This window comes from Habropoda laboriosa, unplaced genomic scaffold (genome assembly GCF_001263275.1).
Source record: "Habropoda laboriosa isolate 0110345459 unplaced genomic scaffold, ASM126327v1 scaffold462, whole genome shotgun sequence".
Classification (NCBI taxonomy): Eukaryota; Metazoa; Arthropoda; class Insecta; order Hymenoptera; family Apidae; genus Habropoda; species Habropoda laboriosa.
Genome location: NW_017100566.1, coordinates 267,245 through 286,762, shown reverse-complemented (window position 1 = coordinate 286,762; position 19,518 = coordinate 267,245). Strand labels below are relative to the sequence as shown.

The 19,518-nt window shown below is 38.4% G+C and overlaps 3 protein-coding genes across 5 annotated transcripts in view; all 3 read left to right on the top strand.

Moving 5' to 3' along the window:
• The window catches only part of LOC108576647, a 33,107-nt gene extending 32,046 nt beyond the window's left edge, over positions 1-1,061 (top strand). For all 3 annotated transcript variants that reach the window (XM_017939683.1, XM_017939685.1, XM_017939682.1), the window contains one exon: positions 575-1,061. In XM_017939683.1, the coding sequence (XP_017795172.1) occupies positions 575-678 (104 nt within the window). In that variant the 3' untranslated portion in view covers positions 679-1,061. The remainder of the gene's footprint in view (positions 1-574) is intronic.
• Positions 1,062-2,608: 1,547 nt separating this feature from the next.
• On the top strand, positions 2,609-4,267 carry LOC108576633 (glutaminyl-peptide cyclotransferase-like). Its single transcript, XM_017939658.1, is given in 7 exon segments — positions 2,609-2,671; positions 2,673-2,759; positions 2,919-3,062; positions 3,268-3,537; positions 3,599-3,760; positions 3,823-4,048; positions 4,116-4,267. Coding segments are annotated over 7 exon segments (1,104 nt in total).
• Positions 4,268-5,353: 1,086 nt separating this feature from the next.
• Positions 5,354-19,518, top strand: part of LOC108576640 (lethal(2) giant larvae protein homolog 1) — a 17,850-nt gene continuing 3,685 nt past the window's right edge. Inside the window, exons 1-7 of the mRNA XM_017939666.1 lie at positions 5,354-5,960; positions 11,172-11,269; positions 13,251-13,341; positions 17,370-17,611; positions 17,976-18,114; positions 18,523-18,710; positions 18,791-19,518. The exon at positions 18,791-19,518 is cut by the window's right edge and continues 300 nt beyond it. Of these exons, the coding sequence (XP_017795155.1) occupies positions 5,877-5,960; positions 11,172-11,269; positions 13,251-13,341; positions 17,370-17,611; positions 17,976-18,114; positions 18,523-18,710; positions 18,791-19,518 (1,570 nt within the window). The 5' untranslated portion in view covers positions 5,354-5,876. The remainder of the gene's footprint in view (positions 5,961-11,171; positions 11,270-13,250; positions 13,342-17,369; positions 17,612-17,975; positions 18,115-18,522; positions 18,711-18,790) is intronic.

Genomic DNA, 19,518 nt, shown 5'->3' with positions numbered 1-19,518 from the left:
AGGAACCGAGTCAAGTCTTCAAAGCAATCCGGAATTAACATCGTCTTTTTGCACCTAGGTAATAAGCGAAAGCAATAGAAATACAAGTTTGTTGAAGACGGATGCAAATGCAAATTGAAACGTTTCGCTTATCAATTAGAACTGGTAGTATACATAGGAAAGAGGTTCTTAACACCATCGTGTCTTTTCGCATTGATAATGATCAACAATTAGCAGATAAAAGTTTTCCAACTTATATAATTTAAATATAGTTAAAAACGGATATAGAGTGTTCCATATGTAATCTGTATACGCTGGAAAAGCTTAAAGAACCGTTAAAAACAGATGACCTTGAAATGACAGACACTTCCACCTACATCCAAATGAGAATTTTAAGTTCCAAATTTTGAATTTAAATTTCTAACCTCAAACGAAACATTCTGTACACTATTTACCTAAAAACATTCACTGAGAGTATTAAAAACGTTCTGCGAAGAATAAGGTACTCGTATCAAAGGGAAAGGTTAATTACTCGCACATAAGAACCACCGTATGCATGGCACAATTATACTAACATATTTTTCCATACTTCCAGTATATCCCCAGAAGCAACAATATGCTTATGCCGGCTACCCGGCACCTGCCGCATATCCAGGACCATACTATCACGGCTCGCAATACGGACCATACAACTACTGAAGGGAACCCGCGTCATCTTTATCGACAGAGGAAAGAGTCTTGAGCGCGGAGCGTGAGACGTGCTCGCAATGAACAAAACATAATCTGGCAAGCGATGTTTCCCAGGGGAACGATAAAAAAAAAAGAAAAAACGAAACGAACGAGACAAAAAACGAAGACTCTGAGTGGCCGATCGTAAATCCCAAACCAAGCCTGCGCGACCAGAGAAAAAAAAGAAAAAGGAAAGAAGGACGACCTTGGGACCCGCCCTAGACATAATTTATCATTTGTTTTAAAACGCCATGCTACGGACGTTCTGGTGCATATCCGCGGGTCCCACGATCGTCGATCTCCATTTCTCTTTCGGCAGGTGTCCGTTTAGTATACGATCGCTCGAACAAGATTCAGTTTGACTCGCGAGAGAGAGAGAGAGAGAGAGAGACAGTTTGCTCAAAAAATCCGCGTACATACTTAGAACTGAGATGACCCTATATATATATATATTTTTTTTTCTTTCTCAAATCTGATATTTGTACTGTATTACCTTTCGTACGTGCTGACCGTGCTAGGACAATAATAATAGTACTGGTAATAGTAATAATAATGAGTTTACGAACGTGGGAGGAATACTCGGTTGTTTGTTGCATTTTTGATTGGCTACGTGATCTTTCTCAGGGGAATGAAGAACGATTGGTTTGTTCAACATTTTACCTCTAATATCGTGACGTCGAATTTCTGAACGCACCATAGAACTGATTGGTTGACCTTTAATTTTATAGTGTCTCCTACCTTCATGTACCTTATTCTTGTTATAAGTTGACAGCATTGTATCACTAAATGTCTTACTATCTGTGTTTAGACAAATTTAGACATGAAATTTGTTAATTGCGAAAAGGAAACTTGACCATGAGGAGAAATCGGTAAGAGTTAGTAAATCAAGGGGAAAGTACGTCGAATAAATATCATGGTGAAATCTTTGTTTATTTATGTTCTAATTGAGTAGAAATTTCGATCGGTGGTCGTTGAAAGAAAAATTCGACAACATGGTGCAAGAGAAGTATCCGTTAGTCAGATCGATGTGAATTGCAGAAAGCGTAAAATGGGTGCATCGTATCATTCGCAGATATCACATTTCATAATAATGATCCGCGTCATCGATTCACTAGACTTTCTAACGCATAGATCCTTTTTTCTTTTAAATAACGTCGACTTGTAAGATTTCTTATTGCGATATCTTTACATAAGGTATTAAGAAGTAAAAGATATCTATTACTTTATACATATTTTTATGAGCAAATCAATTAAATCGGACTTACTCCAATCATTAATTTACATTGTTCGTCCATATTAATGCAGTGTCTCAATTGTTAAAATTACACTGTGAAAGTTAGACAAATGAACTAGGAATTTGTTAGTGTAAGTATAAGTGTTCGTCTACCTAAATTCAGAACCGTTTATTGTTCTTAGAAACAAGTACTATAAGAAATCCTAACCCTTTATGTACTATAAAAGGTGCAACGTATCATTAAAAGTTGTTTAATATATTTGGTACGTTAATAAACGTGTGAATTATTTTCTTTCACTTACCTATCAAATTCCAGCTTAACTTCTTTGTTCCTCTTTTTACTGGAAACGAGATGCTGTCCATAAAATTAAACCGGTTTGAAGATACACTGTAGCTTCGACGTAAGAACATTTGAAAAATTTAAACTGTACAACTATCGAAATTTTACTCGCGATCACTTGTCAGCTTCGGAACAAAATAACTTACAAAACAATTGCAATATAAAACGCACATTCTAATATTCATAATTGTTACACGTTTACAAGATTTTGAAGAACACGACAAAAATTGAACCAGTGCGCATGCACAATTGACCAATAGAAACGAAGACTTTCATTAATCACGTGAGCACAGTTTCAAAATGGCGGCGCGGATTTAATAGCGACAATGGTTGCTTCGCGGCATTCAGTTCAGTGTAAGTGTGCTACAGTGTATGATGATGATGCTGGAACTCGCTTTGCAAATTTTTTTATTATGTGTCGGTCCTTTTATAATCGACGCAAATATTTTAACGAAGGCACAATTTCGAAATGAAAAGGTATATAATGCACGTAATTATCATATTTTTTATCATTTTACCATTTTTATCCAATACTTTCACTTTTCCGTCGCATATTCATCTTCAAAAGTCATATTTCACAATGCATCCCATTGACTATTCTTACATACATCAGTTACAGTCATGAAATGATTCCAGTACTATCATACTCCGACTAAACTATCGAGAAAGCAGATAGTGAAATTGTCAGATCTGTCAAATGTCGATCACATGGACAAAGTTTTAGATAACATATGCGTAGTGAGAATCGTCGGCACACCGGAACATACGAGGGTAAAAAATGTAAGTTCAAATAACACAAATGACAAAAATTTATATAAATGCAGCATATTGCATATTTAATTGTAATATTTATAGCACAATAAAATGCAATTTATTAAAATGATAGTAGTATAACTGCACACAAAAAATGTATAAACATGATGTAATTCAATTCTTAGGGGAATCTTATATTTCCTGATAAGACAAATTATGATTTTCCTTATAGTACATAAAGAGGTCAATGGAAGATCTTGGTTGGACTGTGGAATCTGATAGGTTCAAAGATCAAACTCCTACCTTTGGAACCTTAGAGTTTGAAAATATAATTGCAAAATTAAATCCGAATGCAAAAAGGTATTTGGCATTGGCTTGCCATTATGACTCAAAATATACTAGGGAAAGGAATTTTATTGCTGCCACAGATAGTGCAGTACCATGTGCTCAAATGATTAACTTAGCTGAAGTTATGAAGGATAAATTGAACTCTATAAAAAATGTAAGTAATATACATCTAATAATCTTTTTCTAACTTTTTAGAATATCTTTTTTATTTCCAGAATGACATTAGTTTAATGCTTATATTTTTTGATGGAGAAGAAGCTTTTAGAGAATGGGGTCCAAAAGATTCCATTTATGGTGCAAGGCATTTAGCCAAAACGTGGCACAATAATTATACTACTTATAATCAGGGAGAAAATATTTCTGAACTGGATAAGCTTGTAAGTGTTTAGTAATATAAATTAAAAAACTTACACAAATATTAACTGTTTTTCCTTCATAGGATATGCTAGTTCTACTAGACTTAATTGGTGCACCAGATCCAACATTTTACAATTACTTTAGTAACACAGAAAAATGGTATTCTTTATTAATAGCTATTGAAAGTACATTGGCTTCCTTAAACAAATTTGAGTCATATTCCTATGAACAACCTACACAAAAATATTTTCAACCATATTCTATGGAAGCCAGTATTGAAGATGACCACATTCCATTTTTACACAGAGGTAAATAATAATTTTCGTAAGTATATGAATTTTATGTTTTGTCTTTACTATGAAATGTGTGTTTCAGATATTCCCATTTTACATTTAGTACCATACCCCTTCCCAAAGGTTTGGCATAAACCGAGTGATAATCGTGATAACATCGATTTAAAAACGACAGAAAATATTAATAAAATCCTGAGAATTTTTGTAGCTTCCTATTTAAATATTAAAGTTTAACTGTCAACTGAAAAAATTTTTAAATTGTTATAAAAAATTTTACCTTTATCATGACAGTATTAAGTGATACAAATATACAAGTTCAGTTACAAATATAAACATAACATAATATTTTATAACAAATTTTAGACAAGAGCAAATTTAAAAAGTTGTTTTACAGCCAACTTAGGACAGATTTAATAAATTATATATACATTTTTGTACTATATGTAATCTTTATAAGGAATTATTTTTAAACGAATCAATTTTTATTGTACTTAATGTATCTATTTATATACAAATATATGTATATATTGAAAAATGAGGAATAATATATGTAAATTGTGGAAATGAAATATTAATTTTTTATTACAAATAAAATATATCCATTGTATTATAAGCGAAATAATATCAATAAAAATGCAAGTATTTTCTGGAGTTAATTACAATTGCAAACATCCTTTTAAATGAGCATGGGAAATGAAAACAACGCGGTGGGATATAGTACTCAGGAAATCGATCTAACACGTGACTTCCCGATACATGATTAGAATAAATACTTAAGTATGTCGTTACTGAAATCAAATTTCATACATAACTCTTTCTTTACTCAATGTTATCATTATTTCAAAATTTGTCCATTTCTGTTATTTATAATACACTTTCAAGTCCTACTGTTTCGTATTAAAATATGTGAAAACAACTTATCCTTCTTTAAAATGCAACTGACTTTAAGTTTCAATTTTTAATGCATTTCACATTAAAGTATCACGTATAAAAAAAAAAGTAATAATAAATTACCTTCTTCAAGTACTGCATTAAAAAATTTGAAATTCAAAAAGCGAAGCGCACAATCGTAAAATATTATTTCCATGAACGTAACGGTCAGCGATGGAATCGAGTGAAAGTGGGTATTTGGTCGTGTGGTTTGGCAGGCCTGATCGAGGTCATTGTTCGTGCGGGCGCGCCCGAGCAGGGCTTTCGTTCCGACATTAGCCGGATATAACCGATTTCTACCGAGCACAGACGAATGTAACCGAAACATGTGATTGGTGGAAAGCCGACGCGACGGCGAAAGACACGAGAGACGCGAGCGACAGACGTGGAATGACTTCACGCCTCTGTCGGGTATTTCAATGGTTTTACGTGTTCATTCGTATCGTAAGTTAGACAGCAGGCTAGGCCGTTGTTCGACCTGTTGTCCACAACCGTTCTCGTGGTAGACCCGAACGATTTTCGCGGAACGTCGGTAAAAAACGCGTAGCGGCTGACACATCGGTCAGGCGGACTGGATTCAGTGAGTGAGCGAAAGAGAAAGAAGGAGGAGAGAGAGTGCGGGAAAGGGAAAAGGAAGGAAGGAGGAGGATACGGCGTGAAAGACAGGGACTGACGTGTTGCAGGCGTATATCGGACGTGTGCGGTCGAACACACCGACGAAAATACGTATTGCGGTACGGCGCGCGAGTTTTACCGTTCATTCAAGAATGTTTTAAATCACGGTTTGGTGTTCGCGGTCCTACCGAGCCCTTCGTGACGGCAGTGATACGTCGTGGCCTTTTACAACTGAGGATTAACCGTTTTCAACGGACGTGTCGCAAACCGCCCGACGAGGAAACAAACGCCGACAGAGATGTTGAAGTTTATCAGAGGGAAGGGCCAACAACCTACGGCCGAGCGACAGAAACTGCAAAAGGATCTTTTCGCCTTTCGAAAGGTAGGTCTCCGATTAAAGGTTCGCCCACACCCGAACCGGCGAAACGCGCCCCGACACTTTCTTCCACCTCGTCCCGCTTTTACACGGGGACACTATTTTTTTTTTTCTCTCCACACGTCGCGATTATTGAAACAGATTAAATTTACCGTTTCTAGGAAACAATGTTATCGTGTACGATGTATTTAGACGTCGTAATATCGTAGTTCGCAGTTTCAATGGAAAGCGGATAACTTCGATGCAACTGAGGAAAAAGTGTTTTGTACCGTTTTCTTTATTCATCGCCGGGGAAAAGTGAGTGTGAGCATTGGGGCAAACTCGTTTTCATTTGAAAAGAATGGAAAATTGTAAAAAGTTCCGTTGCTTCTGTTTTGACTCTTTTGTGCGGTGAATTTCGAGGCTCTGAAAAGGATACTGCAGACTGTCCAACGATTTTCACTTTCTTCCAGCGGTTTATCATTTTACGCTTCGATAGTTTCTTCCATATATTTTTAACATTGTAATAAGAGAAAAAGTGTAGAGAAGTGTTCGTGTTGAAGAGTTGATTTTCGATAAACGACGTCAGGGGTTAGTTTTATCAGCTACGTATCGGCTCTTAAAACAGACCGTTCCTTCGTCTTTTTCCGTTTTATTTACACATTCATTATTTATAAGTCAACAGGCTTGCAATTGAAAGTTTATTCTGTTACCACGTCAGATAGTAATCTGTTCCTTCGTGATATCACGATGTTGACACGCGATGCGTTTTACAGAACATGAGTTCCTTTTATGCGTAAGCTCTTCGATCGTTTTACAGATAAATCTCATCTTCACCGAAAAAAAAAAAAAATGGAAAGAAAAAGTCGAATGTTGAGAAGACAGCGAATATCGCATCTCAAGGAGATCCATAAATACACGGTGATATAATTCGAATATAATCGAGAGAAAAAAACCTGTCCCGAATTAACTCCCGATAAAGAGAAATCAAACGAATCCGACTTCGATTCGACTTTATCGAGCGCACGCGTTTAACACGCGATAAAACATGCCACGGTTTGTCGTTTCTCACAGGTTACTGACGGTTACGAGTGACCGGTACATAAATAACCAATAAACCGTCAATTCGTACGACATATCTAAACAAGCCTTTAACATCCATCGCACAAAATTCTACGCACCTTTCATTTTTTCTTTTCAAACGATTAAATAAATTCACGCTGTTGCTATCTATCGATTTAAAAGGAGCGTTGCGAAACACTCGTGTTCGTCGATCAACAGCAACATCCACGCTCTCGTACCTTAAAGGCTGCTTTCATGGTGAAAATATTAAGATTCTAAAATCAACCTCTCCTCCGAGAACATGATACAGCGTGTTTTAAGAATGAACGCCGCGGAATCAACAGGTCAATAGCCGAACGTAATCGATACCGAAAGTCTAGAAGACGTCGGGCTGCCTGAGACACACGGTGCCTAGTCAGGATTATTGTGGTTGTGCGGTGCGGTGTGGTGCGTTTCTTTAGCGGTTCTGTCTCGGCTGCTGGCTGTCATCGTCGCCGGCCATCGGGTGCACCGTCGCGAAACCTTATCGCGGTTTAATTCTCCGCCGGCTGGATTCGAAGTTTGACGACACGGATTGCGAAAACACACGTCGCGTGCAAATCAGGTCGTGCTGGCTACGATCGATGAAACACGACGATTTTTCCGCGGCGCACTGGCAAATCCCGCCGAACCGTTGCAACTGAAATTGCATCCCTCCTCCCGCTGGTTCCCTTCGTTCCGCTGTACTCCATATGACACGGGGAACGTGCGGGTACGGAATAGACAATAGGAACGTTCCACTGAGTTTGTAAACGTGCATACTGTACTTACGTACGTTACTTTCGTTCGGCCGGGAAATGAAATAGGAAATGTAGGTTAATCTGTAGGTTAAGCAATTAGAGGCAGAAGTAGCGCGCTCTGCGCGGTAAGATGGTACGAGTTGGAATAAAAAAGTAGAAAGCCCTCGGTGAAGTGGAGGGTTGCCTGTTGCCTTAATTGAAGCCGTGACGTTTACGCAAACCCTGTTTATGCTGCAGTTTGGAACGATCGAAAACCAAATGACAGTCGGTTAGAGATTACATCATTGATTGTTGCTATTTTGTCGTTTCATTAGGAATGGGCGTGGAATGGCTATTTAAAAAACCAAGAGTCACCTTGGAATCTTTTGGTATTGGTCAGTCATCAGAAGATGAAGAATCGATTGCGTTAATCTCACATAGTGATTATTTCGGTGATATTCATCTTTCTTCTGCCATTGATATTATTGAATTATTCTATCGACAATTCCACGTACGCTTGTGCTACAAAGGAAAGGAGATACGAGAAAAGATATCGGTTTTCTGTGCAAACAAAAATACGATAAGATGTCTAGCCCTTTTTACGTTCGCTTTAATATACGGGCAAGAATGTACCGTTAGGCACGGCTGGTTATACCTACGCGTACTTACTAGCATACACAGATTATTTCGAAAGTTTTAATATAAATTAGCATTAGTACAAACATATTATTTATGAAAAATATATATTTACATATTTATTTTTTTTATATCATGTAAATAATATATTAAATGAAATATCTGTTCCTCCATAAAGTGCATACGTCCATTTGTCTGTCAAGAAATATTCCGCAGTACCCTGAAGATTGTAGAAAAGTACGTATAGTACCAACATAAAATATGTACGTAGAAGAAATGTCACACCGGGGTTATCGATCGAGCAATAATTTTTAACGTTTCCAGGAATAAAATTAGATCACCCAGCCCGATCGAGTGTTTGTTTTATTAAAAAGAAGTGTGAAGTTTCTAATTATAGATCTACCGTTATCGTAACCGTCACTAAGGAAAATAATATACGAGGACTGTAAATCTTGCAAAGCTTTCGATCGATCTGTTAATTTCGTCCAAGTCGATAAAATGAGCAAGTCTCGAACTAGTAATTTTTTCTCGTGAATGTGTCTATAAGCAAGGGCACCACTTGATCGATGCTCGGTTAATGTTACTCCTAGTAGAGGTTAGGGCTGATCAAGATTAAGCTAAAATTAAGGTTAGGTTGGATTATGCCCTACTGGGGGAATCCTTTGTTGTGTTCGTGCCGACCCGTGCTTGTGCGCCTTCTTGCTTTAATTTTCGCGATTAACCCTCCTGAAACTCAGAAGCGGTGACACCTTTTTTCATAGAAATTACGCGGGCCAAGGTCTCGCCGCATCCCTACTGTACCGACGAACGTCCATTTTTCTAATCGCGTGGTGGAAATGCGTGGCAAATCGATATTATGGACAGCCCTTAATCTTGGGGTTTGTACCACGGCCATACCTACCGTGGATCTTTCGCTTCAGGTAGAAAGCGTCTGGCCATCCTAGCAGCTTTTAACAACCTATCATCTGTCTCGGAACGTTGTAACATTTTGACGTGGTAAACCATTTATTTCATGTCCACTTTAGCGGGAACACTTTTTATACGGACACAAAACTAAGTCGCTATTTATCAAGGTGATGTCATTTTTTTATGGTACATCGTTATACGTATCTAAGGGGAAATTCGAATATCTACAGTAATATATCGTCCTGATGGTAATCTCCCCGACACAATCACTGCAATCACATCAGTTCAATAGTTACGAAACAGAAGCGTGGAGGAATCAGTGATTTCAAGGTTTTACCTCTATGTTAATCCGAGGTTTGATATATTAATCACGAGCTAAACGTGTACATAGAAGTATATATACCGATAAGATGGGACACAATTTTCATCTTACCGTATTTGTCCTTCGAAAATAAGGAAAAATTACACGAACCTTATTTGATAAGATTCCCTTATCGAGAATAACAAGGACGGTTAAGAGATTATTTTTCGAGTGCCCAACTTTCCGTGACAGGATGTACTGTTACAAAGAGTATTACAGAAATGTTTTAATTGCCGATCGTGAAAGAGATTCTTTATGATGCTCGGTTTGCAATGTGGTGGGGGGTAGGTGAGAGTACGCGTGCACCATCAGTCGATAAAACCGCAGGATTAACGGGGACTTGACAAAATCTGACTCATCGATGAGTAATCGGTGCGCGCCTTTCGCCGAAAATTGATGTCACTCGCAGCAAACGCCACGTCGAGAAAGTCGGAAACGACTGTCGCGCGTAATTACCGTTAATTGCATTCAAAACGAGCCGCGGAAAGGGAGGATATGATCGTTAACCCGTCTGTCGCTGTTTCCCTTAATTGAGTTTGCCTCGTATTCTATTTAATTGCCACGCCACGGTCCACATTTCTCCTTTCATTTTTAATTTTAACCAAGCATTAACAGATGAGACTACGTTTCTCGTTTTGCTCGAGAGGGGGCCAACGAAACGAAGGCCAATTTTTTCTCCTGTTTTTTAAGTAATTCAAGTTAATTCATTGTATTCGCGTACAAGTTTGAAATAAAGTGATCGCTTATCAAGGATCAAACTACGCTCGCTGGTGCACGCGCGCGCGTATGAGTACCAGCGACAGTACAGATAGCGTACACTATTTTTAGCGACTTTCTCGTATAAATAGTCCAGTGATTACAACGGACAGTATACAATTATTGCAAAGAATGGTCGAGCGAAATGACCGAGGCAATTTATGAATCGAGCATCGCGACGTGACTTAATCCATTAAGTGAGAAGCTTTCAGAGAAGCTTATAGGGACTTATATTCACGTGCGTGTCCGGTTTTAACGCTCGGAGATAAAGTGAAACTCGTATTGTCTTATAAGTAGTGCTTCAATACTCGTTAAACTATAATTTAATCGTTAGACTTACACATCTTTTGGAACTATAGTAAATGTACAATAAAAATGTATTATTTGACGTCAAGGGGCTCTTGTCACTGTGAAGAGGAGGAAATTTTAGTTCGATAAACTGATAACAGTATATCTACTTCATTCCTTTAATTATAAAATTGTTTTAGCTTATGAATACAAATATGACTAATTGTGTACACTGATAATGAATAAGAAAGCAAACGATATTAACTGTTACCCATTAACCGTCCAATGAGTAGCCGTAAATCACCAAGAAAAATAAGCAACATTGTACCAAGTTTCCATTGAGGGAACCCTAACCTATTCAAGATACACATACGTCAGCCAATAATACCCCATCGAATCTCCTAGTACCGCCGACACCGCTAATAGTAATAATTACTCGAACTAATAACAATCGTTTCCTGTTCTTTACAGACGGTGCAGCATGGGTTCCCAAATAAACCGACAGCCCTCGCATGGGATCCGAGTTTGCGGCTGATGATCATCGGCACGGCATCCGGCGCCATCAAGGTGTATCCTTTTTGCTCTAGTCACCCCTTCTTACCTTCATCTTCACTTTATTTCTTTTACTTTTTATTTTACTCTTTTTCCCTGCAATCGGTATTTATAATCTGATCTCGAGGCACTGTCGGTACTCGATGACGCTCGTATCGGTCGATAAATCGCCGAAAAAACTTTGTGAGACGGTCGAAGGGGAACGAGAGCGTGATTGATGCTGGTTTGTTCTGATCTCTCTTACTCCCCGGCGTGGTAACTAATTTTAGATACACGATACTCGATATTTCGCGATCCAGTCGATGCTATTCTTCGATTCACGCCTCCGGTTTTACGACAACCGCTTTCATTCACCAAACACGCTCGCAATGTTTTTGTTTTCACGCATGTCGAGGACGTGAGACAGTACTTGTTCTTTATTCACGTCAGTTTCACGAGAAGATTGCATTCGAGTGGAAAGTTATTCTTTCCTGCATTTATTCCAGAGGATTTACCCGGTTTGAGTTATGAAATTGTAGTCGGGATTAGGTTTCCTGTGGGACCAAGGACGTTCACGTGAAAGTACCGCAGTGTCATAGAGTCGTGCATGGGAATATGAAATAGGTTAGGTGCTCTGATTTCGATTGAGGTTATAGATAGTTGAAAGAACACGCGGAAGAATTCGTGTATTAGACGTAGGTATATTTATGCTGGAACATAGATGGAAGATACAGCGAATGAAATCAGAAGTGGCAGAATAATTATATACAGAGGTTGAAAGTGCTCCCATTGAAGATAGAAGATTAATAGAAATGAGCGAAAGGAGTTGGTATCGCGTTGCATGATGAAACTGAGCAAGTAGGAGGAAAATCGATGTTGTACATTTGAAAGTTTAATCAGTTAGGCGGAGACATGCTAGTGTCATTTTCCAAGAAACATAAATCAACTTCCCCTAGTTCCAACCTCGTTGAAACGAGACATAATGCCGAACATTGTTGTACGGTTCCCATAATGACTCGTTGGTGTACCACAAAGGCATTAAATCATTCCCAGAAATGTACAACGTATTAACTTGAAATTATTCAACCATCTTGTCCAACCGTTAAAAAACTCATTACGGAAGAAACGATGAAATATTAGTTAGTATATAGATACACTGAAGATGTGTCGCCACTAGCTCGTTACCTAGTTCATGCGAGGTCGATTATCGATCCAGCCAGGACATCGAGTTTGAAACGATTCTAGCCAGAACGTTGACTTTTATTTCTCCAAATGAGGTTATGTTAGGTCTTCTGAAACTTTCATTACAATATTCCACGTTTGACATTTAAAATACGTTATTAATTAGTTACCAGACAGAAGCTTCTTTAACATCGTTTGATATAGGAGTTAATTAAAATATAATTTTTTCATAATTGTTCTCCCGTCGATTGCTTTATGCATGCATCGAATGCTGTCTGAAAAATGCTAATTACAGGCGCACAAAAGGTCTGGTTCCCAATGCACTGTGCGTACACTTCGACCATATACCTACCGCTTATTTTATTCGTGCCTCGATGGCAGATGTTCGAACGACTACGTAATCAGGAGGATGATCATTATCATTTCGCAACACGGATGATAAACGTCTTTACCCTATGTCGAAGAAAATTCTGTTTGCATTTGATATTGTAGAGATGTAACGCTTAAGCCTTCTTACGTGATATTCGAACCTCTGTTTTCATTTTTCATTCGAAGCTAACCTATATTGTAACTGCGAGTATAATCGATGATGTAAGAAATGGCGCGTTTTTGAGTCGAACGATATGTGTCGAGGTTTTCTATAGAATTCGACGACGATGCGAAAACATCGTGCACGTTTTGCGAATGGAGCGCAATTCGGTCTGTCAGCGCGTTAAGTCGGTCATTTTAGAAACAAGAGCGCCGTTTGTTTCTGAATAGAAACTGTGGTGGCGGTTTGATGTTTGGAATAGGGTGCCCAGTTTCCTATGTTTTCTCTTGACTGACGTATGATAACAGATTTGGGAGGCCAGGTGTAGAGTTTTATGGACAACATACGATCGAAAGCGGGGAGAATGCTGTCACGAAGATCGTTGCCCTGCCCAATGAGGTAAATGCTATATTTTACTGCTACTATTTCATTGTGTTATTACATTTGTGGTTTATGGTCTTGCAAATAGTTCGTGGTTTGATAGCTTTAGCACTTAAACGACTGTAAATCTTAGAATTAGAAATATTAGATAAATATTGGATTTTAATTAATACAAAGAGTTTTAAATAGAGATTTACAATAGTGTGTAACTTTGAAAAGAATGCTAGCTGACTTATCGACCTAGTTTACAATTCTTAATGGTCACGCTAATAGCTCTGAAACACTACAAAGGATGCATATCAACGCTTAATGAGAAATTCCAGAAATTTTTTGCTCTTATCTAACCTAAAATAAGCGTCACTATCAAAATTTGTATTTAACAAACAATTACCGTCACTGTTTTCATTTCGAAACTTAGTTTTGCTCATTTTAATAATGCGCTACCGTGATGCGTTCCTGAAGAAATCAAATATTTGTCAAAGCTGCGTTCAGAAAAAGAAAAAAATGTGTTCAAGAGACGCGACGTACAGTAGACTCGTGTGATAGTAATATCTTTCACGTACATTGTAATCAAAGGGACACGGAGGTGTGAAGTTATGGTTGTTTTAAAAGTCACACGCGTTGCACGGGTAACGCGACACCGTGTTCGGCTTATACGGCCGCCGTTGCTGAGTTGCATAACTGTGTGCGACACGCGCAACGCGCTTTTGCACGCGTGTATACGAATAAATAATATACGAACACCATTGTCGCCGGTTTCATAAAGGTCGGGAAGGTATACCAGTGTCCAGCGGTTTTCCTTCTTCCTTCATTTTAATACGTATCACTCTGCTGGAAAAAATTCATTACGATATTCACGTATAATTCTGTCGATGATTGAATCGCGGAATTATCCTTAAGGATTGCTAAGTCTTAAGATATTCAATTTTTGAGAATTTAACTTTTAGAAGGCCCTATTTTTCGGACTAAATTTTGAGATTCTAGGTTCTTGGGGCACTAAATTTTGGGATTCCCAATTCTTGGAATACTCAATTTTACGATTCTCAATTTTTTGGATTCCCAAATCTTGGGACTTCAAATTTTGGGTCTCTCAATTCTTGGGATTCCCAATCCTTGGGATTCTCAATTCTTAGGATTCCCAATCCTTGGGACTCTCAATTCTTGGGATTCCCAATTCTTGGAATACTCAAGTTTACGATTTTCAATTTTTGGGATTCCCAAATCTTGAGAATCTCAATTTTGCAATCACTAATTTTTGGGATTCCCAATTCTTGGGACTCTCAATTTTGGGATCACTAATTTTTGGGATTCCCAATTCTTGGGACTCTCAATTTTGGGATCACTAATTTTTGGGATTCCCAATTCTTCGGACTCTCAATTCTTGGGATTCCCAAATCTTGAGAATCTCAATTTTGCAATCACTAATTTTTGGGATTCCCAATTCTTGGGACTCTCAATTTTGGGATCACTAATTTTTGGGATTCCCAATTTTTCGAACTCTCAATTCTTGGGATTCCCAATTTTTGGGTCTCTCAATTCTTGGGATTCCCAATCCTTGGGACTCTCAATTCTTGGGATTCCCAATTCTTGGGATTCCCAATCCTTGGGACTCTCAATTCTTGGGATTCCCAATTCTTGGGACTCTCAATTTTGGGATCACTAATTTTTGGGATTCCCAATTTTTGGGTCTCTCAATTCTTGGGATTCCCAATCCTTGGGATTCTCAATTCTTGGGATTCCCAATCCTTGGGACTCTCAATTCTTGTGACTCCCAATTCTTGGAACTTTCAATTTTTGGACTCTCAATTCTCAGAACTCTAAATTCTGGGATTCCCAACTTTCAAGATTACCAAACTTTAAAAAAAAAATCAAATATCACTAACGCCAGAGTTTCTCCTACAAAAGAATAAAAATTGCTGCAGCATGCAACGAGCAACGACAGCGGACGCGCGCGTACACACGAGTGGAGAGGGCTTGAGAGATAATTAATTACCGGTGCGGAAAAAAAGCGAGGAGACTAATAGAGAAAAGTGGCGTATAATCACGAGGAAAACAACGCGAAATTACTTCATCGTCTACCGGCGGATATGAATAACGATGAATCTTTTCACGTTCATTTACCCTTACCGGTAGATCACTTTTTATACAATAAATCTCATTATCATTTTATCGTAATAAAAACAATCAGAATAATCCACATAATGTACAATCATAGTACACACGCTAGAAACATAAGATAGGTGTGGCACATCGACGGTTCTATCAAATCAAGCCACAATGTACTTACGTTGCTCGTTACGTGCCATGAAATCTCGTTATCACGATCATTTTTCAAACGTATCCTAAAACCGATAAGATAGCAAGCTCTACGATTATAATCTCAACACGATGACTGTATCGAATCTAAAACTTCTCTCCTTTTCATTTCTGTTTTTTTTTCTTCTCTCACACGCTTCTTTTTTTCTTCATTTTTTTTCTTTTTCTTCAACGTACAACGTTGATTTATTACGCAACAGGAGATTACATAAAAATCGTTATCATAACGATTTTGTGTAGAATCTGTTGATTCACATCACGAGCACATTATCGAAGCGTACGATCTTGAATTGGAAAGTTTAAACAGACGTCGAAAGAAACGAGACTGGAAAGTAGAACTAGTAACAATAGCGTGTAAAATACAAGGTAACCAGAGGATTTATGCCCGCCGTATAATGATCGAGTAAGTAACTCGGTCCCAATTATTTAACTGCACACGTTAATATACGACACGTGGAAAATATGGAACGCTGGTTCCTCCGGGGCGGAAAAACACGGCAACGGGTTGAGCAAAATGGATTCGCTTGTGAAAGTAAGAAACGCGATGGTAGAGAGACAGTCTTTTAACCTTGCCTTTTCCTCCAGTTTTCACTTCACCCGTTTCCAACGTTTTTTCCATAGTTGGAAAAACAGGGAGAACGGAGCGGTTGTTCTTCGCGAGTAACGTTGAAAATTGTGAAAACTGTTTACTATCTTCTCTTATCTGTATCGTGATTCAAACGTGTTACGAAATACACTACTCCCGTTCATAAATAGGCACAACACTTTGTTGAATGCGAGGCGAAGATAAACAGTGATTAGAGAATTGTTAAGATTCTGATAAAAAAGAATTGAAAAAATTTGTTACCGTAAATTACAGAAATTATTAAAATGTTTTTTGTTGAAATAAAGGAATAACTACATATGCAAATTTATTTCACTGAATCTATACTAAAATGTTTCTCGTATGCAGGCAAAAACACATTTTTTTTTTTCAATTTTATTTAGGTATTATTTCGTGTGAAATTATACAAATATATTGTGATTAAATTAACAAACATATTGATTGTATAAGGAGAAGAGAATATCGGCTGAAGCAAGAGATATTTAAAAGCTGGGTCAAAAGTGACCCGGCAACCATCTTTCGAAGGTTATAAACCTTCCAATTTTCGAAGAAAAAATATATTATATTCTACTCTGGTTGTTCTACTGTTAAAAAATAAGATTCTGGTAATGTGTTACTTATTATGTCACACCAAAAATTCACAGGAAATTAAGTTCAAAAATGAGTTTGTTACAGGTCATTGAACTCTCATTATACAAAAACTAAAAAAATCGAAATTTCAAAAATCTATCATAGCCATTATATTGTGCACAAAAAATAATAAAACTTCGTCCTCTCCCATTTTCCTCTCAAATCTACCATTCACGAGAAAACCGTTAAAAACTATCACTGCGAAAACCCTGCAATTTTTACCGACACAGCGTGCCAACTTAACCTAAAAAAATGTCATTAAAACCGCGTGTAATAACTTCGGTACCAACGTAACAGGTGTCCCAATACTCGCGAACTTCATCGTCCCTATCTCTTCTCATCCGTACACGGAAATGTAAATAGTGAGAGAAGTTGCGAACCAACTCGGTTTCATTCATAAAAGAACAATGCTAATTCGTACGTTTGGGAATGAGTTAGCGAAAACAAGACCAGAGAAAAAAAATGTCTCATTTACAACGAACGTACTATACAACAGGGCCGCGTGGTTTCATTGTGCGACGACAACTCTCTTCACCTGTGGGAGATCAACGAGAGTTCAGTGGTGGAGACGAAGACACTTTCGTTGGAGGGTAAACTGAAGAAAATCTCAGCGATGTGCCTGGAGTCGAGCGGTGAACATTTGCTTCTCGGCACAGAAGGCGGGAATATTTATCTTTTGAACCTGAAAACGTTCGTGATGCCTGATAATATCATCTATCAAGACGTCGTGATGCAGAAGTAAGAATTTTATTCCTCAATCTTTCCTTTTTTTTTTTTCATTTTATTTTTTTATATAAACTCTTACATATATATACATACGTAGTTGCGATAAATTTCTCGGAACGAAGGATTATTTGAAAGTCATAAATTCGCGAGATAGCAAGATTGACTGAAACGTTGTCTCAACCTTGATGAAAATAATGAGCCTGTGAGAGAGTGTCTATCGAGATCGCAACAGAATCTATATTCTTTTCTAATGAAGTTTCATTAAGGAACAAAGTAAAGTGGTGTTAAGGTTAGGATCCCTTATCGCGGTAGAGAGAGAATTGGCATTGAAACACGGTTAGATTCACGTGTACGTGACGTATCGATGTTGTGACAGCGTGCCAGAGGATTACAAGAAGAATCCAGGAGCGGTCGAGGCGATAGCGGAACAACCAGGTCACCCGGACAATATTCTGATAGGTTACAATCGTGGTTTAATGGTTCTTTGGAACAAAGCTACTCCTGGAGCTCAACAGGTGAGAGCCTTCGTATATATTATTCTCTCTTATCTTTTCTTTACACTCACACAACACACACTATGTGTCTATGTATACGATACTATAGTATGGGAGATGTAACAGCACATGCTTACAGAACAATTTAGATATACACTACTTTTTTTTTTTGCTTGTTACATTTTGTGGGGCAACGTTTAATCCATTGGTGGGTGCAACCTTAATTCCATCTTTCTCCTCAAATATTAACGAAGGATTTGATTGTACGAGAAAAAAAAAGAGAGACTTGAATTTAAAGTGGAATGCCAAACCAATGGGTTAAGTGAATGGACTGTGACATGGTACCGCTCGTTCTGATCGTTGTTTGTGTCTTTGGTGGTTTTGGCGAACGTGTACGTGCAGCTGATGGGTTTGTTTTCGCGTGCGCAGACATTCGTCTCCACGCAACAGCTGGAATCTGTCCACTGGGTCTCCGAGACCCGTTTCGTATCCTCCCACAACGATGGATCCTACGCATTTTGGAGTCCAGGCAGTGATAATATGCTGGAGTCGACCACTCCTTATGGACCGTTCCCCTGCAAAGCTGTTACTAAAATTCTCGTCTATCCAACTGCTGAGTGAGTAAACGAATTTTTACTTTTCCCGTACTTATAACACGCTTCTCAGATGTAATGGACATTTGTAAAACGATTTGCAGGTTGGGAGAACTCGTGTTATTCTCTGGTGGAATGCAGAGAGCAAGTTACGGAGACCGTCACACGATCACAGTTATGGCAAAAGGGAAACACGTAGTCTTCGACTTCACTTCGAAGGTAATCGACTTCTTCACCGTGTTCCCGAAGCAAGAGGATGGTAAAGATTCTCCCGACAGTCCAGAGGCACTTATAGTACTAGCTGAAGAAGAGATAGTAGCTATTGATTTGAATAATCCCGAGTGGAAGATGATGGCATTGCCTTACTTGGTCTCCCTTCATGCAAGTGCGGTCACTTGTTCTCAACACGTTCCAAATGTCCCTGAAGAGTTGTGGGACAGCATTGTAGGAGCTGGAAAAGCACAAACGGAACATTTATATTCGGATAAACCATGGCCTATAGACGGTGGAATTATTTTGAATCAGAAATCAGGTAGCGACAAACCGAAGGGCAGAGAATTATTGTTAACTGGCCATGAGGATGGTACGGTAAGATTCTGGAATGCCTCTGACGTTGCACTGACACCTCTGTACAAATACAATTCTTCCATTTTGTTCACCGGAGAACACTTGGAGGTTCTCGAACAACCACCTGAAGATAACGAGGACGAGTGGCCGCCATTCAGAAAAGTTGGAACCTTCGATCCGTACTCGGACGATCCCAGACTAGCGGTGAAAAAAGTTTTACTTTGTCCTTTATCCTCGACGTTGGTGGTCGCCGGAACGGCGGGGG